This window comes from Pteronotus mesoamericanus, unplaced genomic scaffold (assembly GCF_021234165.1).
Source record: "Pteronotus mesoamericanus isolate MK-2021 breed Mesoamerican mustached bat unplaced genomic scaffold, CSHL_Meso_final contig_20, whole genome shotgun sequence".
Taxonomy (NCBI): domain Eukaryota; kingdom Metazoa; phylum Chordata; class Mammalia; order Chiroptera; family Mormoopidae; genus Pteronotus; species Pteronotus mesoamericanus.
The window spans coordinates 22,261,594-22,281,780 of NW_026555085.1; the positions used below are offsets into that span (position 1 = coordinate 22,261,594).

Genomic DNA, 20,187 nt, shown 5'->3' on the forward strand with positions numbered 1-20,187 from the left:
ATCAGAGACAGAGCTCAAAACACTGATTATAAGGATGCACAAGGAAGACAGTGAGGACCTCAGCAGCATAAATGAAGGGCCCAGTCAGAAATGAAGGATACACTAATTGAAATAAAGAACAATTTACAGGAAAACAACAGTAGAGTGGATGAAGCTGAGAATCAAATCAATGATTTGGAACATAAGGAAACAAAACACAACCAATTAAAACAACAATAAGAAGAGAAAAGAATACCCCAAAATGAGGATAGTATAAACATTCTCTGGGACAACTTCAAGAGGTCCAACATTCACATCATAGGGGTACCAGAGGGAGAAGAGAAAGAGCAGAAAACTGGAAATTTTTTTTGAAAAAATAATGAAAGAAAACTTCCCTAATTTGGTGAAGGAAATAGACATGCAACTCCAGGAAGCACAGAGAATCCCAAACAAGATGGATGCAAAGAGGCCCACTCCAAAACCCATCATAATTAAAATGCCCAATGTTAAAGACAAAGAGAGAATCTTAAAAACAGCAAGAGAAAAGAGATTAGTTACCTACCCGGGCATTCTCATAAGACTGTTAGCTGATTTCTCAAAGGAAACTTTGCAGGGTAGAAGGGATTGATAAGAACTATTCAAAGTCATGAAAAGCAGGGACCTACTGCCAAGATTGCTCTACCCAGCAAAGCTATCATTTAGAATTAAAGGGCAGATGAAGAGCTTCTCAGAAAAGAAAAATCTCAAGTTCATCATCACCGGTCCATTTTTGTATGAAATGTATAAGGTCTTATTTAAGAAAAAGAAGATCAAAACTATGAATAATAAAACAGCAAAAAATACATATCTAGCAACAGTTGAATCTATGAAACAAACTAAGCAAACAGGAACAAAAAAAGACAGAATCATGGATACAGAGAGTATTTTGATGTTTGCCAGATGGCAGTGGGGTGTGGGGGAATGGGTGAAGCAGTGAGGGGATTAAGAAGTACAAATAGGTAGGTACAGATTAGCCATGGGAATGTGAATTACAGTACAGGAAATGGAGGAGCCTAAGAACTTACATGTTCATTGTTCATGACCCATGAACCCAGGAAATGGAGGAGCCTAAGAACTTACATGTTCATTGTTCATGACCCATGGACATGAACAATGGTGGGGGGATTGCCTGAGGGGGTGGGGGGTGCTGGGTGGATGGAGGCAAGAAGGGAATTTCAGGACAACTGTAATAGCTTAATCAATAAAATATAATTAAAAAAATACTACTCCTAACAATTTACCCACTCATTCTTTCTTGGGAATATCTAGAATTTTTAAAATTCTATGTTTTAACCATATCATTTTATCTCTTGGGTTTTGTTCTAGCCATAATGCAAGTCCATGAGGATTTCTTCCATTATAAGTCAGGGATATATAGACATGTCACCAGCACAAATGAAGAATCAGAAAAATACCGAAAGCTTCGAACACATGCAGTCAAACTCACTGGGTAAGGCAATTCTTAAAAATCTTCATTTAACACTTTTGGAAAATGAAACTAAACAAGTGTATGTAGTGTATTTATATACAAAAATTCCCCTTTGTATTGAGAGAGTCTGATACAATTTTAAAATTATCTAAGCCTTAACACTCCTTAGTCATTGTTTTAAAGTTCAGTTCAGTGAAAGGGTAACTCAGAATTCTGGGAAAAATGACCATTTCCTGCCTCTCACTTATTTGTAATTGTGTCCTAAGAATCTGTTCCAAGGACAAATATATTTCAATAATATATTTCACCTATGAATAATTGAGACAAGGGTAGAAATCCAAAATGTGTTAGAATTTGGTGAAAAGGTTTTAAAAAAATTATAAATGGTAACGATTAAGCAGGAAGAGATGATAGGGTCACTTTTAAATCAATATAAGCTTAATTTTTATTTTTATGTGAGGATTGTGAAATTAATATTTAGCAAATTTGTGAGTAAAATGCATTCCGCCCTGCAAGGGCAAGAAACAGTTCAAAATTTAGTTACATTTCAATAGTAAGTAATTTCATAAACGGACCCCACTCAGAAAGAGTGGGGCCACCTGAGACCGCTTTCTCCAGTGCCTTCCCAGTGTCCTTCTGGCTGCCCACTGGGCAAGGCGTTTTTTCTCATCATGCCTCACTCCAATTCATATGAAATCTCTAGAAAAGGTTTTTTGGCTTTTTGTTTTGTTTTCATCCCAAGCCCTCACTTTTCTCATCTTGCTTATTATTGTGAATATCTTCGTTTCTATTGAAAATGTCCTTCCTGTTTAAGTTTGATTGAACCTGAACAAAAACAACCTCTGCTACAACCTAACTGTTAGCTTCTTCTTACTGTTTTTTTGAAACAAAGTCTCTGACTCAATTCTAAGGTACGTAGACCAGTTGTCACCTGCAATGTCTCCTTAATCGTGTACCTCCTTTATGTGAAATACTCTCATATTTCCATTATCAAAATCACTACATTTTATTGAATCTAAGATACTACTGATTTTTTTGTCTTTTCTTGATTTCAAGGATGTGAAAATATGTGCATCTTAGAATTGAAATATATATTTGAAGTTAATGTAGGATATTAAAATATCTACCAATGAGGGAAAAAATTAAAGATAATTTCATTATTTTAGTGATAACCTCTCTTGAGAGTTTGGAATAGTTTATATATCTCCTAAATATATAACTTTAGAGAAAGATGGCCAGATAGATAAGTAGATATATTTTATAGGAAAGTGAGATACTAAAGTACTGAAAATTTTATGACAAGGAAAATTTCGCTAAAATATTTATTAGCAGTATGTAAGAATGGCAGTGTTTCAATATTCCTTTAACCACTGGGTGTTTTACTTTTCCAGTTAGTCATATTAAATTTCCAAAATCATTATTAACAGTTGGTGAAAAGCATGTCATGTAAATCTCTCTGTTTTCCTCTCTGTTGATGAAAAGTTAGACAAAAATAGAAAGATAATATAGAATAATGGTATTTTATAATGCTAACATTCAGGTTAATTTTACTTGAATTTAGTGAAATAAGATATTTTTGATTCTTCAACCTAAGGATATTAATTTCTAAAAGAACCCTCTATACTTAAGAAAAAAATATATTAAAAGAATTAGTGGTTAGAGTAATAATTCATTTTTAACTTCATATCTCAACTTCAGATTTTATTGATTTATTAACAGACAAGATGAGGACATTCTTCATTCTTATACTTCTTCCCACATTATCTCCTCTCATAACATATGTGTTAGTGATATTATTTTTATATATTAAGGGATTACAAAATTTGCACTCTTCTTTGCAATCATAATATACATAGTTTATAATTTCTTACATATTAATGGAATCAATGATAAGGACACATCTTCTGACATTGGTTTTTCTGACCTTGAGTGTAATTTTATTAATTGTTTTATTGGGTGAATTTTATTTTAAATCAGGAGGGGTTCCTTCTTAATAATTATGGTCTCTAATTTCTTGCAAATATGTGAAAGTATTTGTTTCCTTTATATTCAGGAATACCTTTAATAAGTATAAAATACTGGGACTATAGAATCTTTAAAATTTCATAGATGATGCTCCAGGGTTTCTGGCACTGAGTTTTCCTGCAAAAGAATCTCTGACCAACCAGATATTTTTGTCTCCTTATAAATGCCATGGCCTTTTTTACTCAAATACTCATATTAATCTTTCTTTCATCCTTGAATTAGCTATATTCATCTTTTAAAAGTATATATTATACATAGCTGAATCTTCTATATCTTCTTTTATGTTTCAATAATATTTTATTATATTTCTTTATATTTCATTGTGTATGATTTTTTCCACTCTGTCCCATCTATCCCAGAATATTTATTGGAGTATTTGGTGTTCATTCTCCAAAGGGCTTTTGCCCCTGAGGTATTTTTTAATTTTTTCTCTTCCCTTTATTTTGGTTGCCTTTTAAGGTCTTTGACCTGCATTCAGAAACTTCGTATCAGTAATTTCTTTGCATCTATGTCCGACTTCTCCAGTTTTCCTGAATAGTTCCTAGTCTTCATGTGTATTTTGCCTGACTTAAAAAAAATTAATCTCTTATCTATGCATTTCATCCTCTGTCATTTCCCCGTTTTGGTTCATTCCCTCTACTGCTCTGACCCCAGCTGTCCCTCAGCTCCATACATACTTTCAATGAATTATTCCATTCAATCTGTCCCCCATTTAACTGTTCCTCTTCTAGATTCCCACACTCCCTTTGTCATTTAGTTAAAATTCTATGCTAGTTCATTATAACCACTCACACACACCTGGACTCTTCTGCCCTTGCTTGATTCATCATATTGGCTTAGCAAAATCTCAAGCCTGGTTAAATATAAAAACAAAACAAAACAAGTACAGCCAGTTTTTTACCTGTAGCTGTGCATCTGAACAAAGCCAAAAAAACTCCATAACAATGCTCAGTTCACTTTTTATTATAAGCACAAATTATTTAATACTGCCTGGCAATTATAGTTTGGATTTTTATTCTGCTTAATGTTCTACTCTCCGTGATTATCTCAAAACCTTTCATTTTGTCTTGAATCACCAATATTTCTACCCTCGTGATCTTAGTTGATAACCTTGAGTTCCATTTCACCAAAAAAAAAAAAAAAGATTAAAGCAATCAGAAATAACTCTCCGATCACACAAGCCATCTCTCAACATATACCTTCTCTTACTTTTTTCCACTTACATAAATCATCCAAATCCCTTCTGCTGTAGTGTAGACTCAAACCCTTTTCCACTATTTAAGAACAGGCAGAAGCAATTTTGCCTTTTTCTTCTTTGTAATCAACCGTATTTCTACCAACATACTTGCATTACCATTATTTCTCATACGCTGTGAAAATAAAAATGTTTACTTGCCTCCACTTCCTCTATACTCTATTTATGGTCTTTCCTTACAGTAAACTCCATACAATATTTATCTGTCCTTGCTTTCTTCATTGCTTCTCTGCCTATTTTTTGTTAAACCCCTCCAATCATTTTTATTTCCTTGCTCCTCTTTGTAAAAACATTCCTTTCAAGGTTACTAATGACTTCCACGTTGCTGTATTTATCAGTCAGAATGCAGAGCTACCCATCTTTTTCTTCTGGTTTTCTTTTCTAACTGTGACTTTTCAGTGTTCTTTGCTAATTTTTAATTTTATTTTTTCTCTACCTGTACCTCTATATTTCTTAATGTTGGAGTGCCCCAGACTCAGTTCTTGGTCTTTTTCTCCCTCTTATCCTAACCTGTTCTCTGATGAACTCATCAGTCTCTGAGCTCATCCTGGTTTTGAGAACCATCTAAATCTGACACCAACTGAATTAATAACTCTAGCCCAGATCTCTCTCCTGAACTCAGACTCATACATTCCATGGCCTACTTGACATCCTCACTTGGATACCTAATGTGTGGCTCAAATTTAGCACTTCCAAACTGAACTCCTGATTTCTGCCTTTACACCTGCTGAACATCATCAATTTTCTCCATCTTAGTTGATGACAACATCCTTCCATGTGCTCTGGCTGGAAACCGTGAAATTATTCTTGAAATTTCTTTCCTTGCAACTCACTTTCAGTGTTTCCGAAACTGTTGTTTCAACTTCTATCCAAAATCTAACCACTTTCTACTATCAAAACTACCACGATTCTTCCTTGAATCACCATTGCCCAATATTCTGTACATGGATTACTTAAGTAGCTTCGAACAGGTCTTCCTACATTGCTATTTGCCCTCAGAAGTCTATTCTCTACAGAGAAACAAGAGTGTTTACTATAACACTAGTCAAATTTTGTTACTCCTTTGCTCGGAACCCTACCCTACTTTCCCATTTCCCTGGGAGTAAAACCCAAGGTCCTTACAATGGCCCTCAAAAGCCCTGCAGGATCTGAGAGTCCTCCCTGACCCCAACCACATCTGCCTGTCTGTACCCTCGTCAACTTCCTGAGCTCAGTTTCTGCTCATCTGTGCTGCGTTTTACCCATTCTAGAAGTCCTTTGATGTTTTGGGAACCCACACCTCAAGGTCTTTCTTTCTGCCTAAAATGTTCTTTTTTTATCAGACATCAGATTTCTTAGTTTCTGTGCCTCCACTGAGTATGTGCTCATATCTCATCTGTTCAGTATAGATTCCCTGACTGTCTCATTAATACTGCTCCCTGGCCTCTCCTCTAGCACTTCTGATCCCTCTTACAAGATCTATTAATTTCTATGGCAATTATTACTTTATAACATACATTTAACTTCATTAGCTTTGTATGTCCCATGTATATTTTCTGTCTCTCCTCCTAGAATGAAGCTCCATGAGAGCAGGTGTAGCCAAACCACCTACTACAATACTGATATAAAATACTTAATGCTTTTCTTAGTCAAATAATGATTTTCTTCAGCATATGCTCTATGCTAGTTCTCATTTGGTACTCATCTTTAAATAGGTCAGCTTTTTGTTTAACAGTAGAAGAAAGAGAGTAAGGAGAAGTTGCTTGAGGGAGCTGAGGCTCCCTTCAGATTTGACTGAAGTGTGCAATTCTAGGACCCTTTCTTGCTAAATCAACTCCGCCCTTAGTGCATAGCCTGGAGTGTTTGGTGGGACTCACCATACATCCCTTGCAGCTATCTTTGCTATAATGTGCTGTTCTTTGTATGTTCTTCATTGCTTCAGCTTGCTTTATCTTTTAACCATTGGCCTGGAGGGTTGGCCAGGACTTTGGCAGCCCAAAGGGCTTCCAGTGCAATTTCTTTCTCAGCAGACCTCCCACTGGTGGTCTGGGAACAGACTGACATACTCCAATTTCTGTGGCTTGTTCATGGCCCTCATTATAAAGACACTGAGAGGATATTTCTGTACTGTTTTACATACTTTTACAGGCAAACTTTTCCTCTTCAGTTTGGAGATGGAGGTGGAGAACTGCAAGGAGTGTTGTTTCTCAACATCTTGTCTTGCTTTGGTAGAGAATAAAATGCGATTTTCTGTTATCACTCAACATTATTTGGAATTATAGCTGTTTCCTTGGTTCACTAAAAACAGAAAGTATTGAGGGTTTTGTTATATTTTTGTTTTTTAAATTCATAATTGTTTAGTGATTTTTCAGGAAGACAAATGGAATAAAAATGCTTTATTCTGCTACCGTAACTGAAAAGTCAGCTCTATTTCATTTTCCTTCAGTTAGGAAGTCCCATTCCTTCTAAAACTTTCTTTCTTATGTATGTTTCATTATCAATTTTTGTCTTTTCTAATGACATCCTTGATTAGAAAATTTTTTCTACCATATACTTGCGATTGAAATAATTTTGCTATCATTCAGAGAACACTGAAAATGCCAACATTGAAGTGGACTCTCTCTCAATTTATTAGAACTGATCATTTGTCATCTCTACCGCTTATTCAGCCATGCTGGCTATTGTCTTCGATCTACTCCTAAATTTGTTCATGCTGGGGTTGTACAAAATATGAATGTATTTACATTTAATCATTCTGATACTGTTTGCTTGTTTCTATGTTCAATGTGTCAGTTGCAATAGTGTGTTCACTTTTATAAACTCCTAGAAAATTGAAACATTTATAAATTTATATCATGTGTGACAATTAACTAGACTATTTCTGACAAATTTACTTTTAGAGCCTATGTTTATTTTTCAGAAATATTTAAAGTCACCTGGGCATTGCTAGGTGCCCTGGAACAGTAGATTTTAATTCATTTTTCCATTAGTAATGCCTGATTCGATAATTACTACATGCACAAAATTAATGCATCAGTGAATTAGAGAGTAATCAAATAGCCCAAGTAAGTTAATATTCCTTATCGGAGAACATAATATACTGTTATGAAGTACCTTACCAATTTATTGCAATAAATTCTATTTGCTGTCTTTTCTGTAGAAGACAAAGCTATTATATTTAACTTAGTTGAATAAATACATTTAAACTTCTATCAAGTCTCCAACACTGGGGAATAGAAGGAGGATTACTACATAGTCCTATTCTTAAGGAGTTTAGGGAATGAGGCAGATACATTCACAACTGAATCCAGCATATATATAAATCCAGCATACACACACACACACACACACACACAGCATTTTTTACCAAATGTGTGTGTGTGTGTGTGTGTGTATAGTGTCAGGATTGTGGTAGGTAGATAAAAACTTAAAATGTTTTTCTTTGCTGCTAATAATCTTATTTTACTCCTCTCTCTTCTCTTTCCAAAACCTCCGTTTGTCTCCATTATAGATACTATAGTTATAAAAGCATTTAATTGAATAAAAATGTCATATTTTGAGACTGGCACTATTTTATATACCAATAATAAAAAAAATACTACCAACTAAATTAAGAAACTCAATAGATTTTTTAGAGGGCTCTCAATTTTATAGACAGTAAAATATGCAGAAAAAAGTGTGTCTTGCAATAAAAAAACAATATGGTATTTGAGGTATTTATTCTGGCCAGTGTTCTCTATACTGTGATTCTATTCCATTGATATCTCCATATCTATCACAGTTCATCCAGTATTTCTGTCCACAAAAGGGTCTGAGATTTTTTTAATCCGTAAGTCAGAAGTTTATGGTATAGTGCATTAATGCTATTTACTTTTTCATATGATTATCAGGAATCATCACTAAAACTTGAATTTTAAAAATATCTGTTATAAATTTTAGAAAATTAAAAGAAATAATTGGGATAAACATTGAATTTTCTTAATATTGTTATCTCTGCTTGTGAAACAATTTTTTTTTAAGGATATAGTCCATATATTACAAAAAGAGAATAATAAAATAATTTTAGAACATATTTTTGCCATTGTTTCATAATATTCTATGTGAAAGTTTATTTATTTAACAAGTTTTCATTGAATACAAATATTTGCCAGGTGCTGGTTTAGGTGCTAGAGATATATCAGTGAACAAAATAGATACAGATCCTCATCCTCATCAAACTTATATTCTACTAATTGATGCATAGCTGTTAGACAATTCAAACTGTGTTTTATAAGGACTAAAATTTGGGCACTAAACTTTGTGAGTGTGTCTGATGTCAACAATGTCAATTTTTTTACATATAAATATTATGTAGTGACTCATAGCAGAGGCAGATCATTGTAAAATGGAAGCTGAAAGGAAAGCAAACATGAAAACTGTCCAGAAGAACCAGTTAAAGAATAAAAAAGATGTTTTTTTCAAGTAGACTATAAATGATAATTGCCAGGTTTAAAAATTAAACTGAACACCCCAAAATACATTTTAAAATGCTGCAAAGTGATAGAAATTAAGCATATTTCCAATAAATGACTGTGAAGACATGTGGTTTGAGTCATATTTTAGGAGAAAAGCTAGCAGACATGATGTGGATTTGGAATAGAACATGGGCAATGAGATGGAGGAGTTTAATATCATGCATGATGATTCTGAGGTGTCTTTGAGACAAAAATGCAGATAGTTGTCAGAGAAGACAGATATACTCATCTCAAGGTCATAGACAAGATACATGTTGAAGGTATGACTGAACAGAGTAAGAAAAAAAGAAAGATTGGTTAAGACTAAGCCATGGAAAAAACCCCAATATTTAATCTCTGGCTAGAAAAGACCAAAAAAAAAAAGGAAAGGCAGCCAGGCAGGTTTTATTTAAAAAGTTGCTATTGTACGATTTTTTAGAAAGCTGAAAGCTGGAGGGGTTGGAATTTAGAATATGTGAAGAGATTGGTCTTAGAGGGAGACTGAATTGTAACTCTGTCGTATCAGAAGAGAAAGCAGAGAGGATGAGGTTTTGGTGAAACTGTTAACATTTAAGGTAGTGGTAAATTGAGGAAAAGCCCTATCAGATGCCTTTGGTTTTGTTTGTTTGTTTGTTTGTTTTTGTTTGTTCTTGTAACTCCAGGAAGTAGAAGAAGGTAAGGTTATCTGGAGGGGGAAATGTTGTAGGAGAGGTGAATTATCAGAGATTTGAGGAGAATAGAGATAGTTTTCAATGGTTTTCTGGATGTTTAGGAGAGGATGCTGCCCAGAGAAACCTAGAGATTGCCACACATCGCTAATGGTACCATTCTGCCCTCTTGTGTGGGCTTTTTGCTGTTGTAGTCAGCTGCATGGGTGTACACAATGAGCAGTGGGTCGTTGAATTTATCCAATTGAGTTTTCAGATGGGTTCAATGAAGAGTCAGGAAAAACAAAAGGTTTAGGGTATAAATATTGATGTAAATGTTGCTAAATGGCAGCAAGTTTAATAAAACTGATGAAAAGAAAGGGTTAGATGGATTTGGAAAAACAGAATAGTCATTGGACTAGAGATTATGCTAATTCTCATCTCAGTGATTTTATGATTCTCTAATTTACTTTTTATCGTTATGAGAAAAAGTAATAATGTGACAATGAAGAAGTAATCATTTAAGATTATGAATACAGTGTTATAAAGCGACTAAAAGCCTTAACTTTCTATATTAATGCATACTTATGTTGAAAATTGTCTACTTTGTAGTCATAAACCTTTGATATCATCTATCTCTATCTATAATTATCTAGTTAAAGGTACTTGCTCTCTAGAATATAAAAATAATGCTTCAGAATTAAATTTCTAATGCATTTTTTCTATATTTTCTATATATTTCATAAATAGCAAGGATTTCAGGAGCATAAATCATTATTTAGTGCTATTACAAGTTATTACAGCTTCATTGGGGCTACCACTCATATTTCCCCGTTCATCTCCTTCTTCCATTCTTTCTGAGTAACCACTGAATGTGAAGCCTGAATTTGCATGCTACGTTATGTTTAACCCCTGGCAAATTGATAAACTCTGAGCAGATGTTTTAATTAGAGGTTTGAATGCATGGCAAGGTCTAAGACAGTTGAATAAACATTTCAACTACATTTATTTAGAAAATGCAAATATATTTGTGATAATTAGTATAGACAATATAAGAACATTTAATTTGGGTGTTAGGATATGTTTCAATTGCAAAATGCTTAGCTCTTTCTTTTTTGGAGAGTGAGGGATGCCCTGGTTTGAATAACAGTAGCTACTATAACAGATAAATTCAAAATAATTAATACTTCAAGTACATTAATAGAAGTATATTGCTTACTCATATAACAGTTCAAAGTGGGTGATTCTAGCTTTGGGGTAGTTCTCCTTCATATGGGTCTGGGGACCACAGGTTCTTTCTAGTTTGTTGCTCTGCCACCTCTTAGAATTACATGTTGTGATTTCATTCAGCCTATTAAAAATGAAAGAGAAAATGAGGAGGTTTTTTACATTCACTTCTTTCTAAGTCTTGACTCCGAAATGGCTTTTATCACTCCATTCACTTTTTTTTTTTTTTGGCTAGAACCCATTCACATGGCTCTGGCCCAGTTGAAAAGGTGGCAGGGAAATGTAAAATATTTGGCAGGAACATTTTATTTAATTATTATTTAAAAAATCCTCAGCTGAGGATATGTTTTATTGATTTTAGAGACAGAGTAAAGGAAGGAGAAAAACATCAATGTGAGAGAGAAATATTGATCAGTTGCCTCCCAAATGCATCCCCACAGGTGATCAAAACTTCAACCTAGTTATGTGCCCTGACCAGGAGTTGAACCTGCAGCTTTTTGGGTTCAGGACAATGCTCCAGCCAAATGAGCCACCTGGCTGGGGCTTGACAGGGACATTTTAATGTCAGAACAAGCAGAGAAAAATAATTGGTGTAAAATTTCAAATTTGCAAATATTTTAAAGGAAAAAAAAGAGACTCAAATTTTGAGGGTGTGGAGAGCTGTCTTCATTGACACTTCCCAGCCCCTCTGTGATTATGTGCTCTACTTTTAGAGAAATATTGAAAATCATTGCTTTACAAGATTAAATTAATAAATGTATTTGGTAATAGCTACATCCATAGTCACTGAGGTAGCATACCACACAATCCTCATACTTAAACCTTAGAAGATTGGAATCATTGTTTAATTTTACCAGAAATAAGAAACTTAGAGTGTTTTCAGGTCTTTTCAGGTCTTTCTGACTTCAAAATTAATATTCCCCTGATACTACATTTATATATATATGAACAAAGAAGGTCCAGATTCAAGATTCACTCACTGTCTGTTTACTAACACAGGTTTTCTTAAGCAATTGGGCTGTATTTTCTCTTTTAATAAAAATTTCCTTAGGGTAAAAACAAATATATTCTTTTACCCTTCTTAAATTTGTATTCTCACACATCTTTGACCTGTACATAAAAGCCTTTGTTTAATTTTTCAAAAAGAATCTTTAAATACATAATATGTGTCAAGTATTGTACTAGGAACTAAAGATGTAAATACCAATTATATACTGCTCCTGTCCTCAAACAAGGAGCAATGGGAGGGGTGAGAGAGAAAGGGGTGAGCTACTTAGTGCTAATGCACAATGTCAAGTGCGAACATGGAAATGGGATAGGAATTTATATTGAGCAGTGAGGATGTACATCATATTGGAGGGCACATAATCCCACTTCTGGGGCCAGAGAAGACTCTGGGAAGAGGTGGCACCTGCTGTGTGGAGTTTAGTTGAGCAAGTAGAAATTATAAATGGTATATGAAAAGACAAGAGTATATTCCAGGAAAAATGTGCAGCAAATGCAAAATCTCATAGTGAGAGACAATATGACAAATTTAAGGAACTGGAAGGAGCTTAATATGGGTTGAGTGTAGAGCAAGAAGGAAACTGGCGAAAAATGAGAAGTGGCCGAGAAGTGGCCAAGGCAGAGGGACATTCTGTTAAATGACATTTTACTTATCCTGGAGCCTCGCCTGACTCTGACTGCTTCATTGTCTCTGAGGTAGATTCCCATCCCTCTGTTATCTCTATATTAACTTACATGCATTTGCCTTACAGTGAGAGTTCCAGGAAATGTCCCTATGACGCCCCTCTACCTCTTATCCTGTGAAGTGTTCCCAATAAAGAGAACAAATCAAGTCTTTCACGTTTACAAGTAGTTCAGTTCAGAACCCTAGTTCTGATTCATCCTACTCTGAGATGAGACCTGTCTGAGATCAGAAACTGTCACCAAAGACAATAAATGGGATTTCAATAAACTGAAATTTGGTTTCTTCTACAAGGCACATAGAAGAAACTAAGTAACTTTCAAAATGGAAAAAGAATTTTTCTTCTCTTACACAGTGGCAGATCTGAGCTCTGTGAAATATATAAAAACATTTGCTTGCACTTAAAATGGTTAAAATCTAGTAGTAGAGACTGTCTCATTAAAATATAATGTAAGTCACTGGTTTTGAAATGGATAGGGTGAAACTGTATGGAAGCAGAGATGAGGGGAACCTCACCTAAGAGTGAACAGGTGCATTAGAGATGGTACAAAGCAGGAGTAGAATAGAAAATGACCCTAGAATAAAGATGAATATATTAATTATTCCTTTGCATTTTCCCTACCGTAAACTCTTCATTCTGTTCCTTTATTCATTTTTCTAATAGTCTTAGATTTTACAATTTTGATGTGTATGAGCTCATGAGGAATTGGAAGCATTAATACTTTTATAATAATGATGAAATCAGTTTATTGTTGACTTCTATACATTTGTTTTTAATGACTTTGACCTAGGCAACACTTTAATTTTTAATCAAGATTATTAACATTTTATTTTTAAAATAATTAAATAAACAATTAAGCTGAAAGAGATTTAGGTGACTGTGGTGAAAATCTATTTTTTTCTCCAAACTCTCAGCTTTTAAAGCAACAGGGTTATAAAATAAATAATCCACCCCTTCCTTACTCTTTATAATGTATTTTTTATTGCTTATTAAATTCTTATACAAATTTAATATGATTTGATTCTGGGGTGTCCTGTTTAAAATACTCTATTATTCAATTTCTACCACTTTATTTTAATATTAGGTGGTGTTTGCAATGCTTCATTGCTCTCAGTTTTTTCAATATTTATCCACTTATTTTTCCTGTTTATTTCCCCAATGATAATAGAAAAAAAAAGGTTAGAAAAACTTAAATTGGAACCTGTATGTTCTATTTATAAAAAAGATAACTTTTTTTTACCTTTTGAAGACTATAATTTAGTACTGACATTTATTTTTCAAAATAATATTTTTTTCCTCTTCTTTATACTTCCCTAAAATCGCTTGAACAAAAAGCATCTGACCTTGGCATGCCCTGTACCTTGTTGGAGGCTGCTGGTTGGTGGTCATAGCCAGTCCTTGCAGCTGATCAGTCTTCAGGTAAACACCTCCCATTGACATGCCAACAGCAATCAAGGCTCAGTACAACAGGAGGGAATATATACCCTACACAGGTGGTTGGGAGAGTACAACCGGAGTGTCCAGATTGGTTGACCAGGGAGGCTATTCCCCTGGACCCTATAGGACATCTCCTACTTAGGCCACTCTACCAAGCCCAGCAGATACAGCAATTCTGCCTAATGAATAACACAAACAAACACAGGGAGACTGCCAAAATAAGGAAATAACAAAACACATCTCAAATGAAAGAACAGAACAAAACTCCAGAGAAATAATGAAACATAGAGACAAGAAATCTACTAGATGCAGAGTTCAAAACACTGGTTATAAGGATGCTCAATGAACTTAGGGGAAAAGTAGATGAACTTAGAAAAAACTTCATCATAAAAAAAGACATGGAAATCATAAGAATGAACCAGTCAGAAACGAAGGATAACTGAAATGAAGAATAATTTACAGAGAATCAACAGTAGAATAGATAAAACCAAGAATCAAATCAGCAATTTAGAATGTAAAGGAGCAAAAAAAATCACACAATCAGTACAGCAGAAAGAAAAAAATTTAAAAAAAAAAGAGTGTAAGGAGTCCTTGAAACAACATCAAGCATGCCAACAATCGCATCATGGGAGTGCCAGAAGGAGAGAGAGAACAAGAAATTGAAAACTTATTTGAAAAGATAATAATGCAACACTTCCCTAACACGGTGAAGAAAATAGACATACAATCCCAGGTAGCAAATAGAATCCCAAATGAGATAAACCCAAACAGGTCTGCACCAAGACACCTCCTAATTAAAATACAAGGCACTTCAAGGATCATCTACCCAGACAAAATCAAGAGGAAAAAAACAAGGGAAAAACACTCAATAAAATAAATTCTACAAATCACCATTGGACCCACAAAACTGTCAAGATTGATAAAAACAAAAGTTTAAGAAAGTACCACAGACAGGAGGAATCAATAATGGTTCATTAAATAACAAATATACCACACTAATGTAAAGTGTAAATAATAGGGGAGAGTTGATAGAGGGCATATGGAAACTCCCTATGCTATCTTTGCAATTTTTATGTAAATCTGAAACTGTTTTAAGAAATAAAATTTATTTTTTAAAAAATTAAAAAAAAAAAGATTAAAGACAAAGAGAGATTCTTAAAAGGAATAAAACAAGGGAAAAACACTTAATTCTACAAAGCAATTCCCATAATACTGTCAGATGATTTCTCAATAGAAACTGTGCAGCCCAGGAAGGATTAGCTAGAAATATTCAAAGCGATGAAAAGCAAAGACCTACAGCTGATTACTCTACCTAGCAAAGCTGTCATTTAAATTGAAGGGCATAAAGAGCTTCCCAGACAAGAAAAAGCTAAAGAAGTTCACTATCACCAAACCAGTATTACATAAAATATTAAAGGATCATCTTTAAGAAGGAGAAAAGAAAGAACAATAAAATAGAAATAAATACATATCTATCAACAATGATTCTAAAAAAAAACAAAAACAAAAACCCAAAATAAAAGAACAAGCAGAACAGAAACATATTCATAGAAACAGAAAATTTTTGACTGTTGCCAGATGGGATGGGGGGTTGGGGTGATGGGTGAAAAATGTATAGGGATTAAGAAGTACAAATTGGTTGTTACAGAATAGTCTTGGAGATGTAAAGTGCAGCATAGGGTATCGGATGGGTATTAGATTAATCAGGATGATCACTTAATAAGTTACATAATATCTAATCACTGGGTTATACATCTGAAGCTAACATAATATTGTATGTCAATTAATTGAAAAATAAAAAATTTAAATTTTAAGAAATTAAAAAAAAAATTTTAGCTTCAGTTATACTGTCTGGGTCCTTTAAATGCTGATGCTTTTCTGAAGCACTTAAAAGTGGACAAGGACACTATCTAGTACTAATTTTAGAGAAAAATAGTTAATGCAAAAATGTCTTTTGTCAGAAGTGTAATTAGAGGAGTTTCTTGGGTTACTAGTGATGAGATTTAATTAAATACCACCCATTGGTTTCCTTGGGGGAAACCTGGACAGAATATGGTTTTAAAATTTTGAGTGAAGTGAAAATAAAAAAGCAAACTTGACTTTTGTGGAAAAATATAACATTAATAATAAAGGAAATTAGTAAAATTTCAAAAGGAAATTAAGGTCTATTGATAGGTATAGGAAATACTTCATTGTATAAATGAAAATAACTCCAGAGAAAACTAAAAGCCTACTTTACGTGTATACATTTTTGAAGACCTCTAGAACTCACTCTCTGGGATAGAAGATACATTGTTCTTTTCTTCCTTTAAGTTAAATGTCTCCAGGGTTCAGTCTTTAAATGTGTGTTGTTTTTTGAATCAAGAAACAATTTTTTTAAATTCAAAAATGTATCTTCATCCCTATGTTTGTTGCACCATTATTTACAATAGCCAAGATATGTAAGCAACCTAGGTGTTCAATGATAGATGAATGGATAAAGAAAATGTTCTATGTATGTATAAGTATTATATATATAATGGAATATTACTCAGCAATAAAAAGAAATGAAATCTTGACATTTATAACAGCATGGATGGACCTGGAGGACATTATGCTAAGTGTATTAAGTCAGACAGAGAAAGACAAATACCATATGACTTCACTTATATGTGGAATGTAGAAAACAAAACAAATGAACAAACAAAATGGACCCACAGATACAAGCTGATGTTTGTCAAAGAGTGGGGAGGAGTAAAGAAAACAAAGTTTTCTTTGGCTGGTGTGGCTCAATTGGCTGGAGCATTATCCCATACATCAAAATGCTACACATTCAATCACTGGTTTTCAAGGTATGTATGGGAGGCAACCAATCAATGTTTCTCTTTCAGATCAATATCTCTGTTTCCCTCTCTCTCCCGCTCCAGCCTCTCTCTCTCTCTCTTTTTCTCTCTTTCAAATCCATGAAAAAAATGTCCTTGCCTGATGATAAAAAAACATAAAAAGAAAATTTTTTTCAACAGAAAAAAAGAAAAAAATTTAGATTGTTTTGATAATAGTTAAGAATCATCCTTCTAATCCTGATTTTCTAAAAGTCTTGATGATAGTGAATTTTAAAATTTTATTTGAAATTTTTAAAACATGTCAAAATGAGTGAATGATTTTTTACAATAAATTTACTAGTGTTATATTCTATCAGTGTATTTGCTAACAGTAAACATTTATATTTCTATAATAAACTCTATTATGTTTTGAAGGTTCTGTGCACCAATGCATATCATTTGCTAACATTTTATTTAAAGTTGAACAACTTTACTTACAGAGGGAATTAGGATAAAATTAGTTTTATATCATTGCCTTTTCAAATTTTGCTAATAGATTGATAATATTATAAAAAATTCTGTAATTTTCAGTAATTTTTAACTTCTGAAACTTCTTATAGGGTACTTTTTTCTATAAAGAAGAAACTCCCCTTAAACTATCTGACCCTACAGCTATTTAAGAGTAACAATTATTTTATATCTTTACTAGTTTATCTTGTATTTACTTACATAGTTTGGCTTTCAAACATGATTAAGTTGATATTCTTCCAGAAAATTAATTCATCAAGGTTGATGAGTTCATTGTAATAATAATGTGATTATAATAGTAGTAGCAGTTGTTGTTAAATCCGTTGTATAGTATTTAAATTACTTGGCCCTGTTTTAAATGCTTCAGATACATGAACTCAACACCATATTCATGCTCCTAATAAATCCATCTTTAAAATTGTATAGATTTTAAAAAGCATTTTAATAATTGAATTGTATAATATACATATAGATATTACTATATGTATGCATGTGCTATTTTTTTACAAAGTTGTCCAAGGAGTGTGCAAGTGTTTACAAGGAGTACAAGGAGGTATAAAAACACAATATGTAAAATTGCTCATTTTACATTGGAATATACTAATATTTTAATGTCTCTTTTTTTTTACTTTGATAATATTAAATTAGATAATATTAAAGTACTTGGCATATTCACTACTATTGCAATAAGAGATCTATTGACTTTCTGATGTGTAAATATTATTATTTTTCAGAAGCTCTCTTAAAGCATGATAAAGTGTTTCCTAATAGATTAAAAAGGAAAATAAACTATTAATGACTTACTAGAGAAATCAAAAAGCAAATAAAAAAGTTGATCCCTTTTGTACCTCCTACATAAACAAAAAGAAATCTATCCACACCGTGGTTACCAACAGACAGCATTGTAGATTGCTCTTAGCCTTACTCACCATCTCTTTGGTTGCAGTTACCATCCCCAGCCCACATTTTGAATTTAAGTTCATGTTGATGCATACAGCTCCTAGCTCCATTGCCATAATATATTGACCATTCTACTCAACTCTGCTGCACTGAGATGGGATGTGATGCTATGTGCAAATTGGCATTTGTCACTATTGGGCAAATATTCCTGTTCCACAGTCAATTACTGCACTTCCCTTACAGCAGTTACATTGCCCAAACATGCTTCACTATTTACTCTTAGGTACTGTTTTGGTGTTTTCTGTGGGTATTAGAAAAGTATGAGGTAAAACAGAAGTATGGCTAATGTAGTTTCAAGCCAAGAAATGTAGTAGGCATAGGACAAAGCTTTCCCGGACTTATTAGTTACAGTTAGTGTTTTGAACCTCATTCCAAGCTTTAGGGAAATTATTTTAGGGGAATTTCAGCAGGAAAATGATCTATTTTGTAATTTTAAAAGGATCACTTTATGTGATCCTTAGAAAATGAAATTATGGGGTGAAAGGTGGAACGAGAAGAACAACTAGGAAAATAATGTGGGAAACCCTGATCAAGAAATAATAGTAGCTGGGGCCAGGTTGGTAGTTTTGAATATGAGTAAACAAATGTGAGGTTTCTGGAAGAATCAACAGAACTTGGTTAATTTTTTGGAAGGTATAGTGATTGCAGAGGAAGATGTTAAGGGTAGGTCCCAAGTATCTTTTATAAGCAACTCTTTGCACAGATGGAGAGCCAGGGAAGAATTGCAGATGTAGGTAGAAAGAGAACCAAAAGTTTAATTTAGATAGGTTGAGTTTGAGATTTCAGGAGACATTCCAATGGAAAAGTCAAACAATTATACACTCACACACACACATAAATAAAATTTCTTTTTTAGAAAAAATATTAGTTTCTAAATGATGTTTATTCTATTCCAGTTGTCTCAATTTTTCTCCCTTTAGCCTCCTCCGCCCATTCCGCCCCCACCCCCCTCCCACAGTCCCCACTCTGTTGTCCATGTCCATGGGTCATTCATACATGTTCTTTGTCTAGTTCCTTCTCCTTCTTTCCACCATTGTCCTCTTTCCCCATCCCCTCTGGTCACTTTCAGTCTTTATGTTTCCATGCCTGTGGTTTATTTTGTTCGTTAGTTTATTTTGTTGAAGAGAGTTCACTTATAGGTGAGATCATATGGTAATTGTCTTTCATCAACTGGCTTATTTCACTTAATTTGAAGCTGATTTTAATTATGGCATTGGGTACTTACCTATGATATATATTTTTATACTTATTACTTAAATTTATTATTATTTAAACTGTTTTTCATCCATCTTATCTGAGAACATATAGAAGAATAAGGATGAGAAGGAAAAGAGACACATGACTGTAGTAGGAAATGATTAATTTCTTTGGTAAATCTGATAAAATTTTCATGACCTTAGATAATAAGATTCTATTTGTAAAAAGAAAGCTACATAAGTAGTAGCAGTTTGGTCCTATACACTTTTACTCTACTGGATTGTGTGAAATTATTGGTGTTGGAAATAATAATTTCCTAGTTGGTAAATATCAAGGAAAGATGTAATACATGAACAAATGGTCCCATTGAGGAAGGTGATCATAGGCAAATGTCTTAGATTTATAGATAACTGGAAGTAATGGTTTACACTAGTACTGAGAATTATTTCCAGTTATTGGGAAAGTATACTTTACCTTTTGCTGAGATGAGTTTCAATGCCTAT

At 33.5% G+C, this 20,187-nt stretch overlaps 1 protein-coding gene across 1 annotated transcript in view; it reads left to right on the top strand.

The window, feature by feature from the left end:
* Window positions 1-20,187, top strand: part of TINAG (tubulointerstitial nephritis antigen) — a 78,420-nt gene that overhangs the window by 38,169 nt on the left and 20,064 nt on the right. The window contains exon 9 of the mRNA XM_054569501.1: window positions 1,345-1,468. Coding sequence (XP_054425476.1) covers window positions 1,345-1,468 — 124 coding nt within the window. The remainder of the gene's footprint in view (window positions 1-1,344; window positions 1,469-20,187) is intronic.